Source organism: Rutilus rutilus, assembly GCF_951802725.1.
Source record: "Rutilus rutilus genome assembly, chromosome: 2".
Classification (NCBI taxonomy): Eukaryota; Metazoa; Chordata; class Actinopteri; order Cypriniformes; family Leuciscidae; genus Rutilus; species Rutilus rutilus.
The window spans coordinates 17,797,427-17,821,077 of record NC_140210.1 but is presented as its reverse complement, the minus strand read 5'-3'; the positions used below and the strand labels follow the sequence as shown (position 1 = coordinate 17,821,077).

General features: G+C 37.6%; 2 protein-coding genes across 3 annotated transcripts; one reads left to right on the top strand and one right to left on the bottom strand.

Annotated features, from left to right (window-relative positions):
• Nucleotides 1-254: 254 nt before the first annotated feature.
• Nucleotides 255-14,188, top strand: LOC311285765 (uncharacterized protein). Its single transcript, XM_084401550.1, has 12 exons — nt 255-554; nt 3,146-3,346; nt 3,460-3,879; nt 5,909-6,010; nt 6,161-6,232; nt 7,435-7,482; nt 9,253-9,300; nt 9,444-9,482; nt 10,780-10,806; nt 13,212-13,259; nt 13,753-13,812; nt 13,901-14,188. Exons 1-12 carry the CDS (start codon nt 476-478, stop codon nt 13,942-13,944), a joined length of 1,188 nt encoding a protein of 395 aa, XP_084257676.1. The 5' UTR covers nt 255-475; the 3' UTR covers nt 13,945-14,188.
• On the bottom strand, nt 13,992-23,112 carry fam114a1 (family with sequence similarity 114 member A1). Of its 2 annotated transcripts, XM_084401548.1 has the most exons (14): nt 23,069-23,112; nt 22,635-22,745; nt 21,277-21,594; nt 21,063-21,147; nt 18,461-18,642; nt 18,124-18,258; nt 17,729-17,881; nt 17,436-17,601; nt 16,940-17,025; nt 16,659-16,859; nt 15,543-15,682; nt 15,389-15,461; nt 14,744-14,797; nt 13,992-14,597 (listed from the first exon to the last, which is right to left on the bottom strand). In XM_084401548.1, the coding sequence occupies exons 3-14, from the start codon at nt 21,586-21,588 to the stop codon at nt 14,472-14,474; spliced, it is 1,713 nt and encodes a 570-aa protein (XP_084257674.1). In that variant the 5' UTR covers nt 21,589-21,594; nt 22,635-22,745; nt 23,069-23,112; the 3' UTR covers nt 13,992-14,471. The 2 variants fall into 2 exon arrangements, with proteins under 2 accessions (XP_084257674.1, XP_084257675.1); XM_084401549.1 differs by lacking the exon at nt 23,069-23,112 and having other exon boundaries at nt 17,475-17,601; nt 22,635-22,846.
• Nucleotides 23,113-23,651: the final 539 nt, after the last annotated feature.

Sequence of the window (23,651 nt, the reverse complement as noted above, 5' to 3'; positions counted from 1 at the left end):
TCACCCATTGTTTTTATTTTATTTTTTAAGTGCGTGCATCATTTTAATTATGGCCACTTTAAAATAATGTCAATAAAAACAGTAATTTAGCCCCACTGATGAAGAAGTATGGGTGCATTAAACAAAACAGGTTGGTAAACACTAATATAGCTCTAGATTAATTATTTGAATCCTTGTGAGACAAGCAAATACATTACCTAAAATGTCTTTCTTTCTTTTTCTTTCTTTTTCAAAATTACACAAAACAGGAAGACAAGTAGGAAGTGGTAAAACGTTTCATCTATGTAATCAAGAAAGTGTTGTGGAGACATGCTGAAAATATCTGTAGGTTAAGTACGTAGGATTATTTGAAACTAAATGTGGGACTAGATAAGATAATGGGTGAGATGTGAGAGTGTGTGAGATTTCCAATGTATGGTCAACAAGTTGAGAGGTTGGCAACCTTACAGTGGCGCAGTCATCACCGTCTTTTACCATGACGAGATCAGGTGCTTTCAAACTCTGCATCGTCTTATTTCTCACCTTCATCTTGTGCCTGCCAGAGTTTTTTCGAAGTAAGTAAAAATTGGATAATTTAAACAAAGTAAGATGTTTTGGGGTCCTCGAGCAGGCGTGAGTGTGGGAAATGTGGCAGTGGGGTGGGTATTTGTTAGCATGTGTGTTTCAGAGAAAAGTGTGGTCAGAAAGAAAATGTTTGTATGATTGACAGCATGAGTAAACTTCAGTATTGTCCATGTCTTTTAGGCATTGTTACATTACCTTCTGTATGTCTAAATTTTAGTAGTATTAAACTTTAAAACAGTTGGCTCTCTGTCGCAGGTCATTACACCACTGTGGTCTGGACATGTGCTGTTTTTAAAAACCACTGAGTTTGCACGTGTATGACACGTGTATGTGTGTGAGGTAAAACTTTGGATTCTAACTGTCACAGTAACAATACACATTTGTTTTCACAATGTCTCTAAGCACAAAACTGTTAGGTCGGTATGGTTTGTTAGGTTTCTAACTTTTAGACAGGAAGTGTCATGCACTCTAGCTTCCAAACAGAAACAGAAAACCACGCTGGTGTTTGAGAAAACAGGAAGAACAGCTTGTCAAAACATTACAGTTTACATGATAAAGGAGTCAGATGAAGAGTACAAAAATGAGCAAATGATAATAGCTTACATTTTTGCTGTAGCTTATAAAAATGATTCTGTTGGTGTTTGTAGAGTTTAAGTAATGCTTTATTGTGAATATTGGTGTGTGTGTGTGTGTGATTGGTGTGATTTTCTGTACAGCATCATGGGTAATATAGTATTTCACAAGGAATTCCACAGTTAAACATTATTAAACTCAGCTGAACGATGACATCACTGTTTTTCTGCAGAACTGCTTTATAGATTAAATGAACTAATTTATGATCTTGTTTGATGCCCTTTTTTCTTTTAGAGAAATGAATTCTATTTGCATCTTTGAATCATTTTCCTGTTATCACTGTAAAGCTGCTTTGAAACAATCTGTATTGGATAAAGCGTTATATAAATAATAAGTGGAATGCCACAATAGAGCTATAGACTATAGCACCTTCCGTTTCATGCCGACTTTAAGATTTTTTTTTCCCAGACAACTTTATCCCCGGTTTAACAAGGCTTAAAGGAAAGTTGTTGTAAAAATAAACTAATTGCATTACTATATATATATATATATATAGTATCATTTATAAGTGGTGTGCGATGGTGTTTTAAAATGAAGAGGCAAAGTCCTCACTGTATCAAATGTAAATTTAGGTCTGTTACACTTAATTTTCCTGCTTAAATAAACATTACATAAAAAGAGTGACCAAATACAATTCTATTTTGTATTTTTTGCAATAACTAATGTTCTATTTATTAAAACCAAGTATAAATTTCAAGTTAGTGGAATCAGTGAGTGAAATCAAATTTCAGCGTCTGTTCCAATAAGATAAATTCCCAAGCCTGTTACAGTAAGTGAAATTCCAGAGGAATTCCGCTCCAGAGGAAGCAGTTCCAGAGCCGTCTCTTCCTGTCAGTTCTGGTGTCATCGAAGAGGTGGTCCTTTCCTGGGCCACACACACATCTACATCAGCCCCTGAGCACAGTCCAGTGTCTGCTCCAGCCCCAGAGTACGCTCCAGCATCGGGTTCAGCCCCTGAGTCCGCAAAGCTGACCATGGTGGTCATGGCTATCACACCCCCAAGGCTCCTCCCAAGAATGTTTTTTTGGGGGGGTGGGCGATGTCCCAGAGCCGTCTGCTCTCCCAGACACTGTCACAGAGGCCGTCTCTGAGACACCCGCTCTCCCACACACGGCCATGGAGGCCGACCCTGCACTGCCGGTACCACCCTGGCTCCCTGAACTGCCGGCATCTCCCTGGCTTACTGTATTGCCTGTACCGTCCAGGAGGCTTCCTGTCCCGCCAACGCCACCTTTTGTAATGTGTAGTTTTATATTTCTCCTTTGTTTTTAATTTGATTGGGCTGTTCGCAATGCTTCATGGGATGAGCCGTTAAGTTCACAGTCTGAGTACCTTTGTCTTTTTATCTGATTTTCCGAATCAAAGTTTGTAATGTTGTGATTCACCTTGTAGCTGGTTGGCTTGGTTCATAATGTTTTAACAAAGACTCTTTTTAAATCCTTATGGGAAAACGAATGGAAAAAAATACTTCCAGCAACAGCGCTACTGAAAAAAGGGCACAGTTGCACTCTATTGCTATGATCTCATGTGAGTGACAGGTTGTCCCGCTCTCCCACAGGGAAACACATCATCAGAGAAGAGATGTTGCTGCAAGAGGGAGGGGAAGTTATTTTGACTAAAGATTACAAGGGCACAAATATAAAAAAATGATGTGCACAGATAAATTATTTATAATAAATACAGCAATATTCCATATAAAATAATAATTTTGATTTCATGGTGACTAAGTAAATAAAAAAATAAAAAAAAATCTTAATATGCTATAAAACCAACATGAATACAAAGAAAACTTTAAGAACAATTGGCACATGGGTTCTTAACTCCATTAACTCCATTAACTCACACTTAACTCCATTAACTCACTGAATGTGGGTATTGCACATGACTTAAAATATGAAGTAAGAGAGTTTTCTTCTTCTTTTTTTCTTTTTTTTGGGGGGGTTCACAGATGTATCACCAATTCAGTTTTGCTGTGAGCCTTTTGACCCTTGCAGACCTGAAAATGATGCAAAGCTTTGTGGTCAGGCTGACCCTCCATGTGTGACAGAACTTATAAATGCCAGCAGTCAACACAAACGTGATGAAGGATGGTATCTGTGTAAGGCTGAAATTGATCTGCGGCTTCTCTACAACAATACCTCACAGTCAGGTGGGATAGTTGTTTTATTATTATTTTATTTGTGAAATTGACTGCTGCTTGTTGTTTATTGTCTACAATAAGAACCAATAATAATAACTGTGTGCGTGTTGTACATTTCATAGAAGAGGATGTGATGGTGCTTCTGACAATGAAGGCAGGCAATCTCACTGGATGGAATATTAGCGTATCTGCGTTTCTCAACAACACTGAACTCTACACTGGACCCCAAAATGACCAGAGACTATTCTACTGCTACCTCCCACCAGACAACAGCAAATGTCCAGATCTGAACATGTCCACAGAAGAACCCACACAACAAAACACCAGTCATCCAAGACAAAACACCTCCATTTTAAAAACCACTTCTTCTGCCAAACCAATCACCTCTTCCCTTAAAACAACTACAATATCTTCGCAAGTAACAGCTTCTACACATGAGCTTAAGTGCCAAACGACTAGCAGCAGTTTCCTCTTTTACTACCAGGAGGACCACAATGAAACAGCAAGATCTGCGGCGTTACCAGTTATGCAAACAAAAAAAGGTGAGAAACCGTCAGAAACCGTTATCTTTCACAATGCCATGCTATGCACAACACTGTAACACTTTTTTTCATGTTAAGTAGTTGAATAAACTTTAAAAACTGAATTTGTCATACAAAACGTAAGTTGAATTTTTTACAGTGAAGACAAACGATAATAAACCAGCTTTTAAGAGGCCGATATAATTAAAGTCCATATCCCTTAAAACTTATCTTTGATCACCATATTTAAATGTTGTTTTTTTTCCTTGAAAATAATTCTACATGCCTCAAAATAGCTTGAATGTAACTCTACCCCCTTGCCTCATTTAGTATACACGGTTCTATGAATATGCCCCTATGAATTTGCCCCGCCTCCACTCACTCACACCAGTTCAGAGATCCACTTGTTAATGATCGTTGTTGTGATGATCGTTAATGATGAAGTTGACATGACTGGTTACAAGGTTGTTTGTGACATCAGGAACACCAGCGATTTCAAACCGCGTTTTTGAGACAGTCTTTGATTCACTGCAGTTTTAGGGAGAAAATACTCAGCAATGGTGTTGACTTATGAATTTGCACATGGTTTGTCTTAAAGCATATTAAAAACACCACATGGGTCGGCGCCGATAACCTTGTGGGCAAGTGCGCCGATATGTAGCACCGTTGTGCTTCGGGCGACCCGAGTTCGAGTCCTGGCTCATGGACCTTTCCTGATCCCGTTTCCCCTCTCTCTCCCACCTCACTTCCTGTCTAGTTACTGTCCTATCCTAATAAAAGGCAAAAACGCCAAAACATAGACATATAAACAACATTAAAAGCTTGTTTTTCACCACAGGGGGTACTTTAGAACTACATTTCGTGACACAACAACGGTAGTCTTTTTTTTTTAAATATGGTGGATTTGCTTGACCGCTATGACAGTCGCCGCAAGCGGAGTGATACAAACAGTGAAGCGGTTAGAGTGCTGTTATTGGGTGAATATCGCGTGGCTGAAAAAGGCTCTCAGCCAATTAGATTCGAGAACCAGAAAGAACTGTTGTATATATATATATATATATACACACACACACACACACACACATACATACATACATACATACATATATATATATATATATGTGTGTGTGTGTGTGTGAAGCATATTTATATAAATGCTTTTTCTTTTCTTGAAAAAAAAAAGATTTCTCAGCAAAAAGAGAAAATAGTTGCTTTATACCAAACTTTGGACATTTTAGCACATTTTAAAAATAAAATACAAATAATACAATAATATATATTTCTTTCAGCCATGCTGATTACATCGTATCAAATATGTTTTTACAAATACACAGTGAATCGTTCTCACCCAAGCATCTCTACCTCTCTCATAAATTCCCTCTGAAGGAGAGCTGAGACTCTTTTATCCTGTCTATTGATTCAGGCATGGAAGGAGACAGCAGGACTTCATAATTCAACCTAACTTTTGATAAATATATTATAGCAATACATCAAGCAGTCTATTCAGTGTTTGACATGTCCAAAACCACAAATCCTTTCAGACGGTACATTGCCAGACTCACACGAGGTCATTTGGGTTAATGTAAGTGTAAAATAAACTTGGAGCTTCTGATGTTTAAAGGGATAGTTCACCCAAAAATGAAAATTCTGTCATCATTTACTCACCCTCAAGTTGTTCCAAACCTGTATGAGTTTCTTTGTTCTGCTGAACACAAAGGAAGATATTTGGAAGAATGTTTGTAATCAACAGATCTCGGTCCCCATTGACTTCCATAGTAGGAAAAAAAATATACTATTGTAGTCAAAGGGGACCGAGATCTGTTTGGTTACAAACATTCTTCCAAATATCTTCCTTTGTGTTCAGCAGAACAAAGAAACTCATACAGGTTTGGAACAACTTGAGGGTGAGTAAACATTTTTGGGTGAACTATCCCTTTAAGCATTTATATATTATATGCTGTTTTGTTTTTCATGTTTCATTCAAGTATTATGCTTTGCTGTACTCTTGTTAAAGTTTCTGTTGCTATATACTTCATTTCCTTGTTCCTAGAGGGCTGGGGTGTGATCACTTCAGTGTGGTTGGCACTGGTACTGACTGTGGTTGTGGTAACTCTATTGAGTGTGGGCTGCCTGATCTTCAAGAGCAAACATAGTGAGTATCACTTCTACAAATCAATCAACAGTCCTTTGACACTGGGGTGTTTTTAGTTTGGGATCCATAATGATAATATAATTGACAAAATGAACATCACATTTGATTAATCTATTTGGATCAATCTTGTTTTTGGTCTTTTCACTTTAGGAAAGTCCCAGTTGTTCACAGTTGTGCCGGTTTCAGCCAGCCGACATCAGCTCAGCAAGCCAACAGAAAATTGTGAGTGACACTAACAAGTTTACATAGTCGCAAAGCTTTTCTATGATTGTGCTAATTGCACTTCTCAGGGTAACATGAAACAAAAACGAGAACAGGACAACCACAATAGCGACGTGATCACTGCATCCGAAAACGACTTGTTGTCTCGCTGCCCTATCAGGCAATGACTTTGCAGGCAGCATTTACGCAGGAAGGTTCCTCACAAAACTGATTTCGGACTGACTTCTTAGGCAGTGTTACGGTTTAATGATCTACAGCAAAATAGAGAGAGCTTTGGTGAAAACTAAGTGAATAATTTAATGACCACAATAGTGATTTTTCGCTAGAAATGACATCATAAGTGGAAAATATTGATAAAAAATGTACATTTACATACAAACTGATGACCAACCGCAACTTTCAGACGCCATCTAGCTCAACTGTCACAGAATGGAAAGCACAGGATTGTGGGATATCAAAGGCAGCTAAGGATACATCTATGCTGCCTGAAAAAATAGATCGGATGAAGGTATCTCAGGAGACAGGAAGTGAAACTAACATTGTATTCGGACGTGTCTTGATGCCTTCCTACCTTGGAATGCGTCCTCCAAAGTCGGCACGTATCAGTTTTCGGACGCAGCCAAAGACTGAACCCAAAACAGCGATATAAATACACTGGGACTAAAGAAGATAATTAACAAGACACAGGTGGGGAAATCAAAAATCATTGTAACAAAATAGCACGAACAAAGAAAACAAAGGAAACTGAACCGAGAACCAAAAACTAACTGAAATCGGAAAACTTTTTATGCATTTTGGCCATTTATTTACATGACAATGGCGTTTTGGGGGCCTGAAAAAGCAAGCTTTTGAAAATGGGTATCAAAGTTCAGGGTTTTGAAACCGATGCCTTTACCGCCTCCACGTAAACAGCAAAAACGTATTACATGTTCACGCATGCATATTATGTGTTCGCTGGATATTGACAAGTCCTGTTTGACAAAGTGACATCTCCAACTACTGTCCTGGCATTCATAATGCAGCCTTAATTGTCATTTTTGCAGATCCGTGTGAACGGGGATCATTTTGACAATGTTGTCTTCTGTTTTTAGTACATTGTTGTCGTGTAAACATATCCTTACTGAAAGTCCAACTCAAGCAAAACACAAACACAGATCAGATCAGATGTGACAACTAATTAATTTTCTAATTTTTGCTTTCAGTGATGAGCAATGCCCCTGATGTGTCCATAGCAATGTACAGCATGAGTGGTAAGCAAGTGTTTATCTTGTGATTGTTTGGCTAATGTGTCCTTGTTAAATTTGTGTAAATAAACCATGGCAGTACTATGGTACAGGAATGGTATCAGTGGTATTTGAAATATACTATATATACAAAATAACATTTGATATTTACATGCTCCTCTTAGGAAGAATACCATGATATTACCATTGGCATAGGCCTAATTAAAATAGGGTAATACCATATTTAAAAAAAAAATTCTTGTAAAATAATTATTTGTATTTTTAGTTTTAGTAATAAAGAAATTATGTTAAATAAGTGTTAAAGGTCTTAGTTTATTTACAAGGCACTATAAATGTAGAGATTGCTAATAGACTTATGTGTTCTATTTTTATATAGTTTTATATGATTTACATTTAAAGTCCCCCTGTGGTGAAAATCAAGTTTTTAATGTTTATATGTCTGTGGTGTTTTTAATATGCTTTAAAGTTCCCCTATGATCCCCCTTTTAATGTGCTTTAAAGGGGTGGCATAATGCCCTTCTCACAAGATGTAAAATATGTCTTTGATGTCCCCAGAGTGTGTATGTGAAGTTTTAGCTCAAAATACCCCACATATATGTTTTTTATACAGCATGTTAAAATTGTCACTTTTTGAGGGTGGGCAAAAACGCACCTTTTTGTGTCTGTTCCTTTAAATGCAAATGAGCTGCTGCTCCCAGCACAGAGGGCGGAGCTCCAACAGCTTGTGTCCTTTTACCTCACACAGACATGCACTGAAAATTTCAAAAACGTTTAGCCTTTTATGTTCAAACCGGAGTCGGGCAATGATGGAGAGACTCAAGAAGAAGTGACAACATGTAGAATGCAACAGGACATTTCTGAATAGTTGATGAATTTATGTGGCTTATGTGTAGTTATCTTCTAGTCATTGATTAGCATATTCTGTCTTGATAATCTATAAATCGTGTTCCGGGGGCGGGGTTTATGTAAATTATAGGGTTGGTGATGTCACTAACCCGGGAGGAATGTCGTGTAGTCCCTACCAGCCGTTTGTTGTAGTGCTTAAAAAGCGATTTCTTTAAAAGCAAATATCTTCCTTTGCTTTGAACTTTGAGCATTGTAACTTAGTTTGCAGATGTTGTTTATGCTCAAACAGCAACATTACACACTAGCTAAAGTTAGAAAAGTGAAATCATAATCAACCACCCCTTTAAGACAAAGCATGTGCAAATTCACAAGTCAACACCATTACTGAGTATATTCTCCTTAAAACTGCAGTGAAAAAAAGACAGCCTCAAAAACTGTTTTTTCTGGTGTTTCTGACGTCACAAACTGCCTTGCCTAACCAATCACGTCAACGTGTGATCGTCAACGAGTGGATCTCTGAACTGGTGTGAGTGAGTGGGGACGGGGACAATTTGCATATTCATAGAACCGTGTATACTAAATTAAGCGAGGGTGTATAGTTACATTCAAGCTATTTGGAGCTATAAGGAAAAAAAACGTTTAAAATGTGTCATTTTGGTGATCAAAGGTAAGTTTTAAGTGATATAATTATTGACTACAGGGGGACAATCATTTAGCAGACGCTTTTATCCAAAGCAACTCACAAATGTGGAGAGCAATAGAAGCAATCAAACCAACAACAGGGCAACAATATGCAAGTGCCGTGACCAGTCCGTTAGTACAGCAGTACACGCAGCAAGGTTTTTTTTTTTTATATATATATATATATCATTTATACTTGCTTCATTGTTCGTTATTAAAGGTTGATGTATTTCTGTTTCTCTAATATAGATGATGATGTATTCTTTGAGATCTCTTCAACTGAGAACAGAACCGAAGGTAAACAAACCTCCTGCTCTACTGCACTCTTTTTACCCAGAAGAGATTTGTGCTTTATCAAAATGCTGTAAAGTAACCTTGTATGTTTTTACCAGCACTGACTAACTCCAAACCAACCTAACTCTCAATTTATACTTTCACAGAAAACCTGCTCGGGGTAGCTGACCTTATGTACAAGAGAAGTAAGTGATTGTTTGGATATTTCTTTTTATGCAGAGAGAGGCATAAGTTGTGTCCCAAATGACGCACTATACACTATGCACTCACACTATGTACTCAGCCATGTAGAGTATGACTTTTATACAGTTATGTCACTCAGCATCTGTGTCTGATAGTCCCTCCTCCTCCACTATGTAAATAAAGTTGTGACAGTTGAGTGCATGAAGTGTCCAGGATTCCACACTTCGTTTTTCGGTTAATTAAGGGCATCATCTGGGAATTTAAAGTGGATTTTTTCAGTGTGAACACACTAATTACACTGTTTAAACTACAAAATGGCACAGAATAGTGGATAAGTACGCAAATTGGGACGCACCTATAGGGTACAGTAATTACAACAGAAATGTCCTTGGAGCAATTTAAAGGGATAGTTCACCCAAAAATGAAAATTCTGTCATCATTTACTCACCCTCAAGTTGTTCCAAACCTGTATGAGTTTCTTTGTTCTGCTGAACACAAAGGAAGATATTTGGAAGAATGTTTGTAATCAACAGATCTCGGTCCCCATTGACTACAATAGTAGGAAAAAAATATACTATGGTAGTCAATGGGGACCGAGATCTGTTTGGTTACAAACATTCTTCCAAATATCTTCCTTTATGTTCAGCAGAACAAAGAAACTCATACAGGTTTGGAACAACTTGAGGGTGAGTAAACAATGATAGAATTTTCATTTTTGGGTGAATTATCCCTTTAAGGGACACTAATGATTATAATTCTATCATCATTTACTCCCCTCAAGTTGTTACAAACCCATATGACAGAGAGAGCATATTCTTTTGTGGAAAATCAGTTTTGAGAATGTTCACGTTGCTCATTACCATATAGTCACATATTATAGTGGATGGGGACCAGAAAACGCCAAGTTCCAAAAAGGACATAAAAGCACCATATGCGACTCTTCCAAATCTTCTGAAGCCATATGATAGCTTTGTATGCCATTTTGTGAGCCGAAGTCACCATCTACTTTTATTGCATTCTTCTACAGTATATAACTCCTTTGTTGAGAATGAAACTCATTTAAAATTTCATTTTGGATGGGTTATTCCTTAAAACCTGCAGGAGTATGCTACTGTACAGCCTACATCAATCAAAATGTGTGTGTGTGTGTGTGTGTGTGTGGATGACAACCACATCCAATATATATATGAGGTTGTATACTGTATTGAAGAACTGGTCTCCTTTACAGTGTATTCATGTATTCCTATTAATGGTGGCTATGTGTGTTTATTTTTTTTATAATGGTCTCTCATGTTCTAGGATTGTCACCAATCTTTGAGATTTCAGGTATGAATGAGACATTTAACACATTTACATATTCTTTCAAGAAACACATAAAAAAAACACAGTAGCATTGAATAGCATTAAATACACATATAGACCTATAGAATATGCACATCACATAAACAGCATAACTGAAACAACTGCTTGATTCTTTATATTGTCACAAAATGTAAACTATATTATCACCCAGCAATATTATATTTCAAATTGGATATATAGTACATCCAACCTTATCAGCAGTGATGGGAATAACGGCGTTATAAATAAACGGCGTTACTAACGGCGTTATTTTTTTCAGTAACGAGTAATCAAACTAATTACTGCTTCCTCCATTACAACGCCGTTACCGTTACTGTCAATAAAAATGCGGCGTTACTATAGTTGAGCTCACTGAAGCGGTTTTCATCCGAGTAGGCTCTCTCTCAGCCATAGGAGCTGCAAAAATTTTTTCTCTGGTGTGTGAGTGTTTATGAGGCGCCGGACTGGACAAAAGCGAGGCGAATGTCGCGAGAGCGCTCGACCGTGCGCGAGAGAGACCGAGTGTGTCTGAGAACGCGTTTGACAGTGTGCGGCAGAGACCGAATGTGTCCGAGAACGCGCTCGATAGTGCGCGAGAGAGACCGAGTGTGTCCGAGAACGCGTTTGACAGTGCGCGGCAGAGACCGAATGTGTCCAAGAACGCGCTCGATAGTGCGCGAGATAGACCGAGTGTGTCCGAGAACGCGTTTGACAGTGTGCGGCAGAGACCGAATGTGTCCGAGAACGCGCTCGACATTGCGCGAGAGAGACCGAATGTGTCCGAGAACGCGCTCGACAGTGCGCGAGAGAGACCGAATGTGTCTGAGCATAAATACTTTATTTATAAATAAATTACACATTTTAGCATTAGAATAATATATGTAGCATATTGGTATCATATGCAATGTTTTAATTAGTTTATATAACATAAACTCCAAAATAACCTGCAGGGAACGTTCAAACATATTTGTTTGGCGGTTGTGAACACGTGCGGCAAACATGACTAGAATTTGGCTAAAATAAATAACCTCTGATGATGACGTTCTCTGTAGGTTATAAAAATAAACCCACAAAAGATTAGATTGTATTATTATTATTTATGTTCATACATTGTTCAGTATTATATTGAGAGCACTTTTTGTTAAACTTACTATTGTGAGGAAGAAAAAACTAACTAAAACTAAAAGCTATACAGAATGTCTACCAGTTGTAAAGGTGTGTGAGTTTTATTTTAATTATATGCACTAGTGTATGTGTATGAATATTTTTATAAGGCTACTATTTATTTATTTTTGGTACATTTCTTAAGAAGCATGATTTATTTTTAGACTTATTTGTTGGCCAGTTGTGGACTGTGCAATAAATATTAAAAGTTCCAACCCATCTATTATTTTGTTGTTCCACTATAGTAATGATAATATTTTAATATTTAAGTTAATAGGTGTCTCTCACATTGTCCCACAGCAACATTAAAATAGTGTAGATTAGTGTACAATGTTTAATAATAATAAGATGTTCTATTTAGTGTCCATTTCATTCATTTAACATTTCACATTGGGGGTATCCAAGAAATTTCTTGTATTTAAACTATTTTTTAAGTAACGCAATAGTTACTTTCGCTAGTAATTAGTTACTTTTGTAATGATGTAATTCAGTTACTAACGCAGTTACTTTTTGTGAGAAGTAACTAGTAACTATAACTAATTACTTTTTTTAAGTAACGTTCCCAACACTGCTTATCAGCAATATGTACTGTATAGCAAATCTCAATGCTTGATTGTTTGCAAAATATTAAATATATTTTTGCCCAGCTCGGCTAAATGCAACTACAAGTCATGAAGACAATAAAGCGGTCGTATTCTGCTTTCTTACATTTTCAACTTTCTTTAGTGTGTAATGTTGACGTTTGAGCATGAAAGAGGTCTGCAATGTTACAAAGCACAAGATTCCACTCTAAAAAAGGGAGTTATTCCCGATATGAGTAAGCGGTTTCTGAACTCCCTGAAACGCCTCGTCTCGTTTTCTTCCGGGAACATACGTCACTATATCCCTTTAAATAATTCATGTGCAAAAAAAGGGACAAGGCCTGGATGAGTTTCATCCGAAAGCTTAAAAATGCTGCCTTTGGAGGATGCATTCCAAGGTAGGAAGGCATCAGGGCACGTCCTAATCCAATGTTAGCCTCACTTCTTTAGATACCTTCATCTGATACATTGCATAGATGCATCCTTAGCTGCCTTTATCCCACAATCCTGTGCTTTCCATTCCGTGACAGTTAAGCTAAAAAAAAAAAAAAAAAGCTGCTTTGATTGAAACAATGTGTATTGTGAAAAGACCTTTTTTTTTTTTTCCTATTTATAAAACTGACTTCAAAATTGACTTGATTCCAGATGAAAATGAGGAAGAGGAGCAATGTAATGCCCCAGAAACAAAGGAAGGTAAATATAAATGGATGAGGATGAGTCTAGCTTTTCTCTGTATAATGTGATCATTTATAGTTTGGATATAAAAATGCCTCAAAAGTCCAAACCCTCAAGCATTTCATGTGTTTGGAATATTAAACAGCATTTGTATGCTTTAAATTCAATCTAAGTGGAGACTTTACAAAGCAGATTAATACTTCAAAAAGATGTCCACATTAATTTCCTCATCCATCAGCTGATGTAAAACAGTCTGATGATGGTATACTCTCTTGTCACTACTAGTTCCTATCCAGTATAGCCTGAAACAGTGTTTTACACTCTTTGAATCTTGCATGATGTCTCATCCGGTCACAGTGATGATGACACAAGCTAGTGATCGGTAGATCTTTGATGCCAGTATGGTGCTTGGGGCAAAATAAATTGCACTACAGATGGACTCCTGGCAAGACTAATGTTGTCATGCATAGAATTCTACAAGACACATTTTTGATAAATATTATTTTTACAGAGTTTAAAAAATCAGATCAGCTCCAACATCTGGCAGCACAAGGCAACTGTGAACCATCAAGTAAGTGACGTTTCCAGCCTCTCAATCTTCATTAACCATCAAGAAGCAGAATTATTAATTTGATATATATCTCTTTTTCCATCTCCAGCTTACCTGCATCATCGAAACAACTTTTCTTGTTCCGGTCATTAAGAAAATGGGGAGCTTTAACCCTTTAAATCAACGAGAAACGGCAGAGGCACTTTTTAAAATTGAACGTTTTATTTATTTAAACTAAAGAACATGTGACGTACTGAGAACAGTGAGAACTGGACATTTTCACACGCTAAAAAAACATTACTGTACTTATAATTTCAGTCTTTAGTTTCATATAATTTATATTACTGATTATGTTCTTGGTAAATTTTATTCAAAATAAAAACTGGTAATTGTGTAACTGCTCATTATTTTAAGCGAATGTCGGTTGGACCTCCAAATCTGCTCAGACAATGCAACACATGATTAATAATCTTCATTTTTAGTAAAGTCACTTAAAAAAGAACAAACAACACTTTATATATAAAGTGGACAAGCAGCTTTCTAAATAAGTTAGGAGTTTCAATCTTATTTTATTAATTATGTCTTTGTAAGAGTCTATATATAGACTAGAATTGCACTTTTTTGGTTTAAGCTCTCATATTGAAGCAACATACCTAAACACAAAACACAGAATGAGGGCACTATTCTTTGGATGCTGGTTCAGGGACTGGCTTGACTGTGGTTCTGCTGGTCTGAATATGTGAGACCTGAAGAACAGGCAACAGCAGCTGGAATGCATTATGGATGTAAGTAGTGCTATTACAACCCTGGGGAAACAAGACACAGTGCAGTGATGAAGGGTCGTCATTATCATAACTAGTCATTCTAATCATCATCGTCATCATCAAAACCCCTATAGCCGTCTCCTCATTTGTTAGCTGTGCATTATGAAAATGATCATATTCAGTTTTACCTCCAGCATCACACTGTCCACTAGAGGATTTAGTTCTTCTGCCTTTCTCTGATTCTATAGGGACAAAAAACAGCAGGATATAAATAGTTTTATTTAACAATAACAACACTGACATGCAACAGCATATGCAACCTGTTTTACTTCCATAATGTGATGCATTTCAAAGTGATACAGTGGCCCACAGTGCATCACCACAAAATCACAGGGCAACACTGGGAAATCAAGACTATACAAATTCTTACTAGCATTAAATAACAAAAGATTCTCAATGTGAGTAAAACAACGTGTTATAAATGTAAGTTTATGTGCTGGAAACACATGCAGATACTACTGTCCAATTTTGAAGAGCAACTGCTCCTACTGTGTTGTGACTTAATTCCAGCACAGCAAAGCCAAACAGCTTTTTCAACTAGAAAAAAACAAGACCTGATTGGATCATGAAATATGCCATGTGATTGGAAGGGAGGGGCTGAAAAATAAGAGGGCATCAACTGAAGGAAACCGAACCGAAGTCAAACTGAAAAGGGAAGTCACTTCAGAGGTGGAGGTATTAGTTATAATATTTGAACATTTTTAGCAATAACATCCACTGATAAATAGTTCAAAATAAGACCAGGAACATACGTTAGGGTCAGTCAGACTCACCCCTACAGCCAGTAATGTGTCCGAGAACTTTCGGGCCAGGCATCCGACCTCCTTACACATGGCACTGGTTAACCTGGGGATACAGAACAGTCACTATACAGCTGATAAAAGGACTCGTCCAATACTGTCTGTTGGAAACGGCTGAGGAACTCACCTGACCAGTATACTGGCCTGTTGGCAGGCTGGCTTCTCCAGCTCTTGTCCGTGTAAAATCAGCTCAGCCACTTTGTGTAGCTGTTCTATACTACGAGCGGTCACCTCAGCAAGACTGCCCACTGATGACAGATACACCTTCTACATTCACAAACGTACACATTAAAATAAAGGTTTATACATGTTTTTTGTTTTTTTTAAGAAAGCAATACTTTTCTTCGGCAAGGAAGCATTAAATTGATCAAAAGTGACAGTCAAGACACTTATAATGCTACAAAAGGTTTGTATTTTAAATAAATGCTCTTCAAAATTCTATTCATCATGAAATCCTGAAAAGAAAGATGTATCTACAGTTTACACAAAAATATTAAAGGGATAGCTCACCCAAAAATTTGTTATCATTTACTCACCCTCATGTTGTTACAAACCTGTATGAGATTCTTTCTTCTGTTGAACACAAAAGAAGACATCTTAAAGAATCTTGGTAATCAAACTGTTGATGATAGCCATTGACTTACAAAGTAGGAAAAAAAATGATATTGAAGTCAATGGCTACCGTCAACTGTCTGATGACCAACATTCTTTAAAATATCTTCTTTTGTGTTCAACAGAAGAAAGAAAACATGAGGGTGAGTAAATGATGACAAACAATCTTAGGGGAACTATTTCTTTAAATAGACACTAGTAACTGGAGTTAACTGAAGGCTTTGCCATCACAGGAATAAATGACCAAAATATATTAACCATTATTTCAAATAAATACAGTCTAAGGGCCGGTTCACACAGAATGTGTTTTTGCATTTAAAAACGTGAGACGCAGGTCAGTGGAACAAGAAAAAAAAAGGTCTAAAGACTTTTTAAAAATTGAACTTCTTTAAACGTGAGTGTCGTGAGAAAATGGACATGGCATGAGAATTGGCAGCCTTGCTTATTCTAATCTCACATAATATTTAGGATGGATAGTATGCACATTGTGACGACAGTCTATAAGTAAAACAATGGAAAAATAGTGCAGAACACATTCTGTGTGTACGGAGAATAAGAAACTTATATGCATTCAGGACATATAGTTCAGACACAACGACACATTTCATCATTTTCTCAAAACATTGCTCACCTCAACATCATCCGAGTTTCCGTCTTTTGTATTATTTGTATCGTTTTGTCCTCCTTCTCCCTTTTCTTCTTCTTTTTGTTCCCCCTTTTCTGGATCGGGGCAAGGGGTGGAGCACTCTTCCTTTAATTCCTCTGTTACATTCTTGACAACTTCCCGGGATTGCTCCACTTCTCGCACCCAATCATGAGCTTTTATTCGGGCCTGCAGGGCACACGGTTTGATTAGTATTTGTGAATAACATGTGTGTGTGTGTGTCTGTGTGTCTGTGTGTGTGGCTGTACTTTGCTCAGTTTGTCTGGAGTTGCTGCAACATGGAGCTCAAAGAGTAGCTCAGTAAGAACACTGACAAACTCCTCTCCATCAGCAGCTGAAACACAGATCACATAAATGTTATACCCATGGGCAAAAATGAGGAGGACTGAAATATTTATAGTGCTCTGACTCTGAGTCACCTGTCATATCAAATCAATGTCTGTTCATTGAGATTCGCTAATACTGGGTTTTCCAATACTTGTGGTATGGTGATTTCAACCAGAATTATAAATTATAATAATTTCACAGCTTTAATAATCATGTAGATTACATAACTAATCATTTTAACTCTAAATTTAAAATTTAAAAGTGTGAACTTGACCATTTAACCTGATTAAAATCCATTAATGCAGAAATTGTAATAAAGATTTATCCCTCACAGGATCTTGATTGTGGTCTTGGATTTGTTCACACCAGATTGTGATCTGGATTTGTCTAATTATGTTTTAGCAATTAAAGACTCACAGAGAGGAGTGGAACACTGAATTTGGGAATTAAGATCACCGTTTTCCCCAGAGGCGGCATCAGCTTCCTCCGCCTCACGAGTGATGAAGATCTCTTTAATCGCAATCAGCTCCTTCTTCAGAACTTCCAAATCTTCCTCTTCCAAAGAGGACAAGAACTCCTGCACCTGAAATAGAGAGAAACACAATGAAAAGAGGAAAATATAAGGACTTTTTTTGTATTACACAGCTCATTTCAGCTTAGTAACAGGTACTATATGGGTGAATGTACAGTATGTAGTGAGTGTTACTAACCCTTCCTTCACTCTCATTGGAAAGAATCTCCAGTGCCTCGAGATGAGACAAGCCTTGGTAATCATCAAACAAGATCCCATAGTGGGCGGTTGGTTCTGAAACCATCTGACTGCTCAGTCTCTCTCTCTCCTTTTCCTTTGCTTCTTTTAACATCTGCAGACAGACACAACAAGGACATACATCAGGCTGGCAAACATACTAAAAAAAATATGGCAGGATTTTCCCACAAAACCACTGTTAAAGTCAATAATGCAAGAATCTTCTATGGTATGACAGTTGTAGGACTATATTCACAATATAGCACAGCCTCTGTACTGTACCTTATTGCAAAGTAACAGTAGGCTAGGGTTTTACATCATGTAAGAAATATTTGAAGCATTTGTTGACCATCTTACCTGAGACAGAGACACAGTTCTCTGCATCAGTATTTTAGTCTTTTTAAAGCCTGGATCACTCTCTGCCAAGACAATCATGGTCTTCTTTCCAATGAACTCCAAAGCATCCAGACCTCCTGTTATTACTGACTTTCCCTGCGAGAGGGAGAAAAAAATGGTGCATGAAAATGTGTCCAAGATGGAGGGACAAGAAAGATTCATTCATCTTGGGTGATTCAATCACAAGTTGTCAGCCGAAACTTGTGCTCTCTTAAATGCACCATCAAGTGTAGCTTCTGTGATCATGGTAAGTCATGTTAAAACTAATGAAGTGTGTTATATCCTTGTACTGACTCACAGTGTTCTGAACAGCGCTGCTGATGGTTGACAGTACTCCTCTGTGCACCTCCTCTGAATGAACGTGTTCTGCCATCTCTGTCCCGGAATGCTCGTGGGCCTCTTCTGCCTCCTCACACGATGAGCTCTGACGCATTCGGAGCGCCACACCTGCTTTCTCTTTTACAGAGCTTAACCCTTGACCTAAGAACAATCAAAAGATTGAAGGATATTATTAAACTTTAGGGCTGAATTAACTCTGCAAGGCCTGATGCAAAGAACAAATAATCTGATATTTTGGGCCAAAAGTTTACATTCACACAACTGCGTTTACTATAATACCTACTAAGACGCATTAGGCTAAGATAGTTTTTTTTTGTATTATGTCTCACATTCGCATATAGCAGAAAATAGACTGGGCACGCGACTGTTCCTTACGTGTGATTGGTTGATGTTAAAAAGTGCAATAAACTGCGGAAAACAACTCACTGCGGTTCTTGTGCTGTCTGATACACACACGAAGGGCGCACAGAAAGCCGCCTCTCGGAAATTCAACTGACCCTTCGCAGGGAGTTTGATTGACAGGTGATCTGACCAATCATAATCCGCCAAATCAGCCATTTTTGTCCGACAGTCAGGAGAGTTAGTGGATTAACGGAGGATTTGAACTTGAAAAACAGTGTGTACTGACGTCTTTCCGCAGTTAAAACAACATTCCTTATTATGTTAATTCATGTTTATTTGATGCTATAAATTAGAGATGACTGGTTCACGAGCAGCTTTAAAGGGTTAGTTCACCCAAAAATGAAAATTCTGTCAGTAATTACTCACCCTCATGTTGTTCCAACCCCGTAAGACCTTAGTTCATCTTCGGAACACAAATTAAGATATTTTTGATTAAATCTGAGTGCAGTCTCACTCCTCCATAGGCTTCTAAGACATTATAACTTGCTGGCCCAGAAAATGTATTACAGACATCGTTAATATAGTCCAAGTGACTACAGTGGCTCAATCTTAAGTTTATAAAGCGACGAGAATACTTTTTGTGCGCAAAAACAAACAAAAATAACGACTTTATTTCCTTCTCTCTGGGCCTCCAGTCTTTTCACATAGTGTTTTAGCGCAGCGCGTCTGTGTTGCACGTCACCACGTAGACTCACTATTGCCCGACGCTTGTCATGTGATGCGTGTGACGTACAACACAGACGCGCTGCGCTAAAACACTACGTGAAAAGACTCGAGGCCCAGAGAGAAGGAAATGAAAAGTGGAATAAAGTCGTTATTTTTGTTTGTTTTTGCGCACAAAAAGTATTCTCGTCGCTTGATATACTTAAGATTGAGCCACTGTAGTCACTTGGACTATATTAACGATGTCTTTAATACATTTTCTGGGCCAGCAAGTTATAATGTCTTAGAAGCCTATGGAGGAGTGAGACTGCTCTCAGATTTCATCAAAAATATCTTAATTTGTGTTCCGAAGATGAACGAAGGTCTTACAGGTTTGGAACAACATGAGGGTGAGTAATTACTGACAGAATTTTCATTTTTGGGTGAACTAACCCTTTAACTGAGGCTCTACAGCGATCTGTCAGACACATTAAAGAGCCACAAAACAGTATTAATTGTTTACATTTTTGTTTCATATCAAAAGTAACCTGGTCTGCGCGGTGTCAGTGTCCTCTCTGCTCCGCGATGTATTTTTCACTGCGTGAGAACATGGTGTGGCGTGAGAGCGGTGTGGCTTGTCGGACATAGCAACAGTAACTAAAGGGGGCGGGTCTTTGCAAACGGTCAATTCTCTTTCGCGGCTTATTGCACTTGAATGGTCAAATACACACAGTTATGTCAAAATGCCTGTCTTGGCGAATATTCACATAAACACAGTCGGTTATGCCTTAAGTGAAAGTAAACAGTTGGGAAAGAAATCGGATGCGTGTCAATAGGATCCGTGCGTTAGGTCTTAAAGCGATAGCAGCCTAAAAAAACTATACCTGCTGCTGTCTGTCAAACAACAAAAGAAAAAGAGAAAAATCACTCTTGACTGAATACATTTTTTCTAGCTTCAATATGAATCAATGTATATTTAATACATGTGAAGGCTACGCAGTGTTTTATTTTTACATTTGATTATTCAGGTCTAATGTATTGTATTTGTACTATTGTTTGCAATTTGCCTCTTTGTTTTTTATTTTTAATAACAGAGATAAAATAAAATAACAAAAGAATAACTAATCGTCCACCCCTAGTTTCAGGTATTTCTGTTTACCTGGATGCTCTTGATGTCAGGTTTTCATGTTTATATAACTATATACTGTAATACCAAGTTGAGTTGTTGGTATTTAAACAGTTTTTGTTTGTTTACATTGATGATGATCAAATTTTAGAGAAAATAATAGAATGTGAAACATATATTGGTTATATCATTTTAGGTTTTTAAATATATTTAAATATAATTTCAATCATATTTTACACACTTAAAGCATTATCATATCGTGCAGCCCTTCTCATATGTATAATTTCTTTGCTATTGTGACTGTGTTATCTAACAGTTAACTGTGGAAGGATCTACTGTAAGGTTAACTATGGCAATCTCACTGTAGTGACAGGTTGCTATGGCGACTTACCCACAGTGGATGTAGCAGTGGTCAGAAGTGACTTCCCCCAGGAGCCCCAACTACTCCAGCCTTTCGATTTAGACTCATCCAGGGGCTGATAACATGCATTGGCACAGCCGAAGGATACAGTCACAAAATATACACAAAAAATTGTGTTATGGATTTGCTATCATGGCACAAAATATTACTTTGACCAAACACAGCTCAACACTATTGAATGTACCTCTGTTCCCTCTGCTTCTTCCTGCGTAACATCTGGGTCTAAGCTCACCGACTCCACACATTCAGTCACCTGACCCTCAGGTTTTTCTTCTGATTGGTGTACCTGCTTCTCTTCAGTAGCTTTGGGCGTACCGTGCTCTTCCGCTGCCACATTAATTGGGTCAGGGGTCGATGTGCCTAGTGAAAGTTGTGATAAAGATGGGACCTCATCTGTGTTGACTGCAGCTATGGGGCCAGCTTCATCAGAGGCAGTCGGGTGGAGGGAAGGGGGAGATTTTGCAGTGAGGTCTTCCACGTTCTCATCTTGCGACATGGTGCTCTGATAAAAACAGATCAACAAACAAAGTGTAATGAGAGGCCATGTAAGCAGCTGGCCATGATTACACAAACTAACTTCCGGCTTGACGCTGAGACAGCAGAGCTCTGACTAAGGTGTGCAAAATAACTAGCCTACTATTGATAAGCAGTAGGAGTTTATTGAAGCAAAAGTCATGGTTAATAGTTAAAAATGAGATTTAGACCCTAATCTAAAGTGTGACTATATTTTTTCTTTTTTATCTAATTATGTCAGCAGGTTTGTGTTTTGGTTAGGTCCTGAATTTAGGATTTGGGTTTAGCAACTATCTTCATATCTATATAAAAAGTGCTATATTATTGATATTATTATTATTACTATTATCATTATTATTGTGAAACCAGTATGTATGTGTAGGTGTGTGTGAAAAGAAAAGCATTCACACAGAACTGCATTCACACACAGTACTGTCCCTGAATGGTGCCGCACTGTCAAGCGCCTTTGTTTGATGCGGATTGCGGCGCCATCTAGCGGTTGTTTTTTACACGTACACGCAACATTCAAACATTAGTTTGTAAATATACGTTCAGTAAATGACTAAGCAACATTCAAACATTAGTTTGTACACATACGTTCAGAAAATGAATACACAGACTGCATATAAGGCAGTTTATGAACTTCAGGTTACAAGTTACAGTTTCTATACAAAAATATGCATGCAGATTTATGATGCCTCCAAGGCTCCATTTCTACTAGCTGAAATCAAACGTCTATGTTTGACCATAAATCATTTACTCGTTTCCCTATTATTTGCATTTTTTATTGTCTCTTCTTTATGTAATGAAAGGTCAACTATTTCAAATATTCTGCGAGCACATCAAAAGCGAACGCAAAAGCGAATTTGACTTAAATATCATCCATAAAACAACAACAAACGCGACATCTGGAAGTACTCTATGGAGAAGAGCATAACGCTAAAACGCAAGATACATATATGCAAAATAAACATTTGTAGTACTATTTCTTCTGAAGTAAAGTTAAATTATGGAGTCATCCCTTCTTACCAGTTCTGCTGACAGTCGCGCTCGCGCAACCCTTCCGCTCGAGCTCGCGCCACGTCGGCAGCAGGGTCGCGTGCGGCTGTGACCGGTGACGTCACCTGAACTTTTGGCACTCTGTTGATAGGGAAATAGATAAGAGACAAACTATCACATCTTGCGTTAACATTTTAGTAAAATGTTGTGTAGTACTAACTCCTGTTTGGGACTGACAGAGTGAGGTATTAATCTATTCGATCTCGGCTTTTAAGATGGCGATGCGTTTCAGAGTTGGTTGGGAAAGCTGGGAATGTGAAGTAATGAAGTAAATGAAGTAAAGTAATTTATTTCTGAATCATTAGAAAATTAGAGAAACACATTTTCCTATCACTAAGAAAATACATAAGTCACTGTAAATCTGTTTATAATAATACAAATTAATGAGTAAATTACCGTTCTACCTTAAACTTTTGTGAGTTGTCGTATGACTCACGTGTTGCGGACTGGCTCGTTGGTCTAGGGGTATGATTCTCGCTTAGGGTGCGAGAGGTCCCGGGTTCAAATCCCGGACGAGCCCTCTCTTTTGACAAATGCAACAGGTAGGGAATTATAAACCACACGTTATAGTTTCTATACAAAAATATGCATGCATGCAGTTTAGTGATTCCTCCAATGCTGCATTTCATCTGAAATCATGTTCAAAACATCAATATTTGATTAAATAGTTTATTTTCACTGTCACTTTTGATCAATTTAATGCATGCTTGATGAATAAAAGTGTTCATTTCTCTCTCTTTTTCAATCGTTTGAATGGTATCATGGTTTCCACAAAAATATGAAGCAGCAGCACAACTGTTTTCAACATAGATAATAATAATAAATGTTTCTTGAATGGCAAATTAGCATAGTAGAATGATTTTTGAAGGATCATGTGACACTGAAGACTGGAGTAATATAATCAGGAGTAAATACATTTAATTTGACAATATATTCACATAGAAAATGGCTATTTTAAATTGTAATGTATTTCACAATATTACTGTT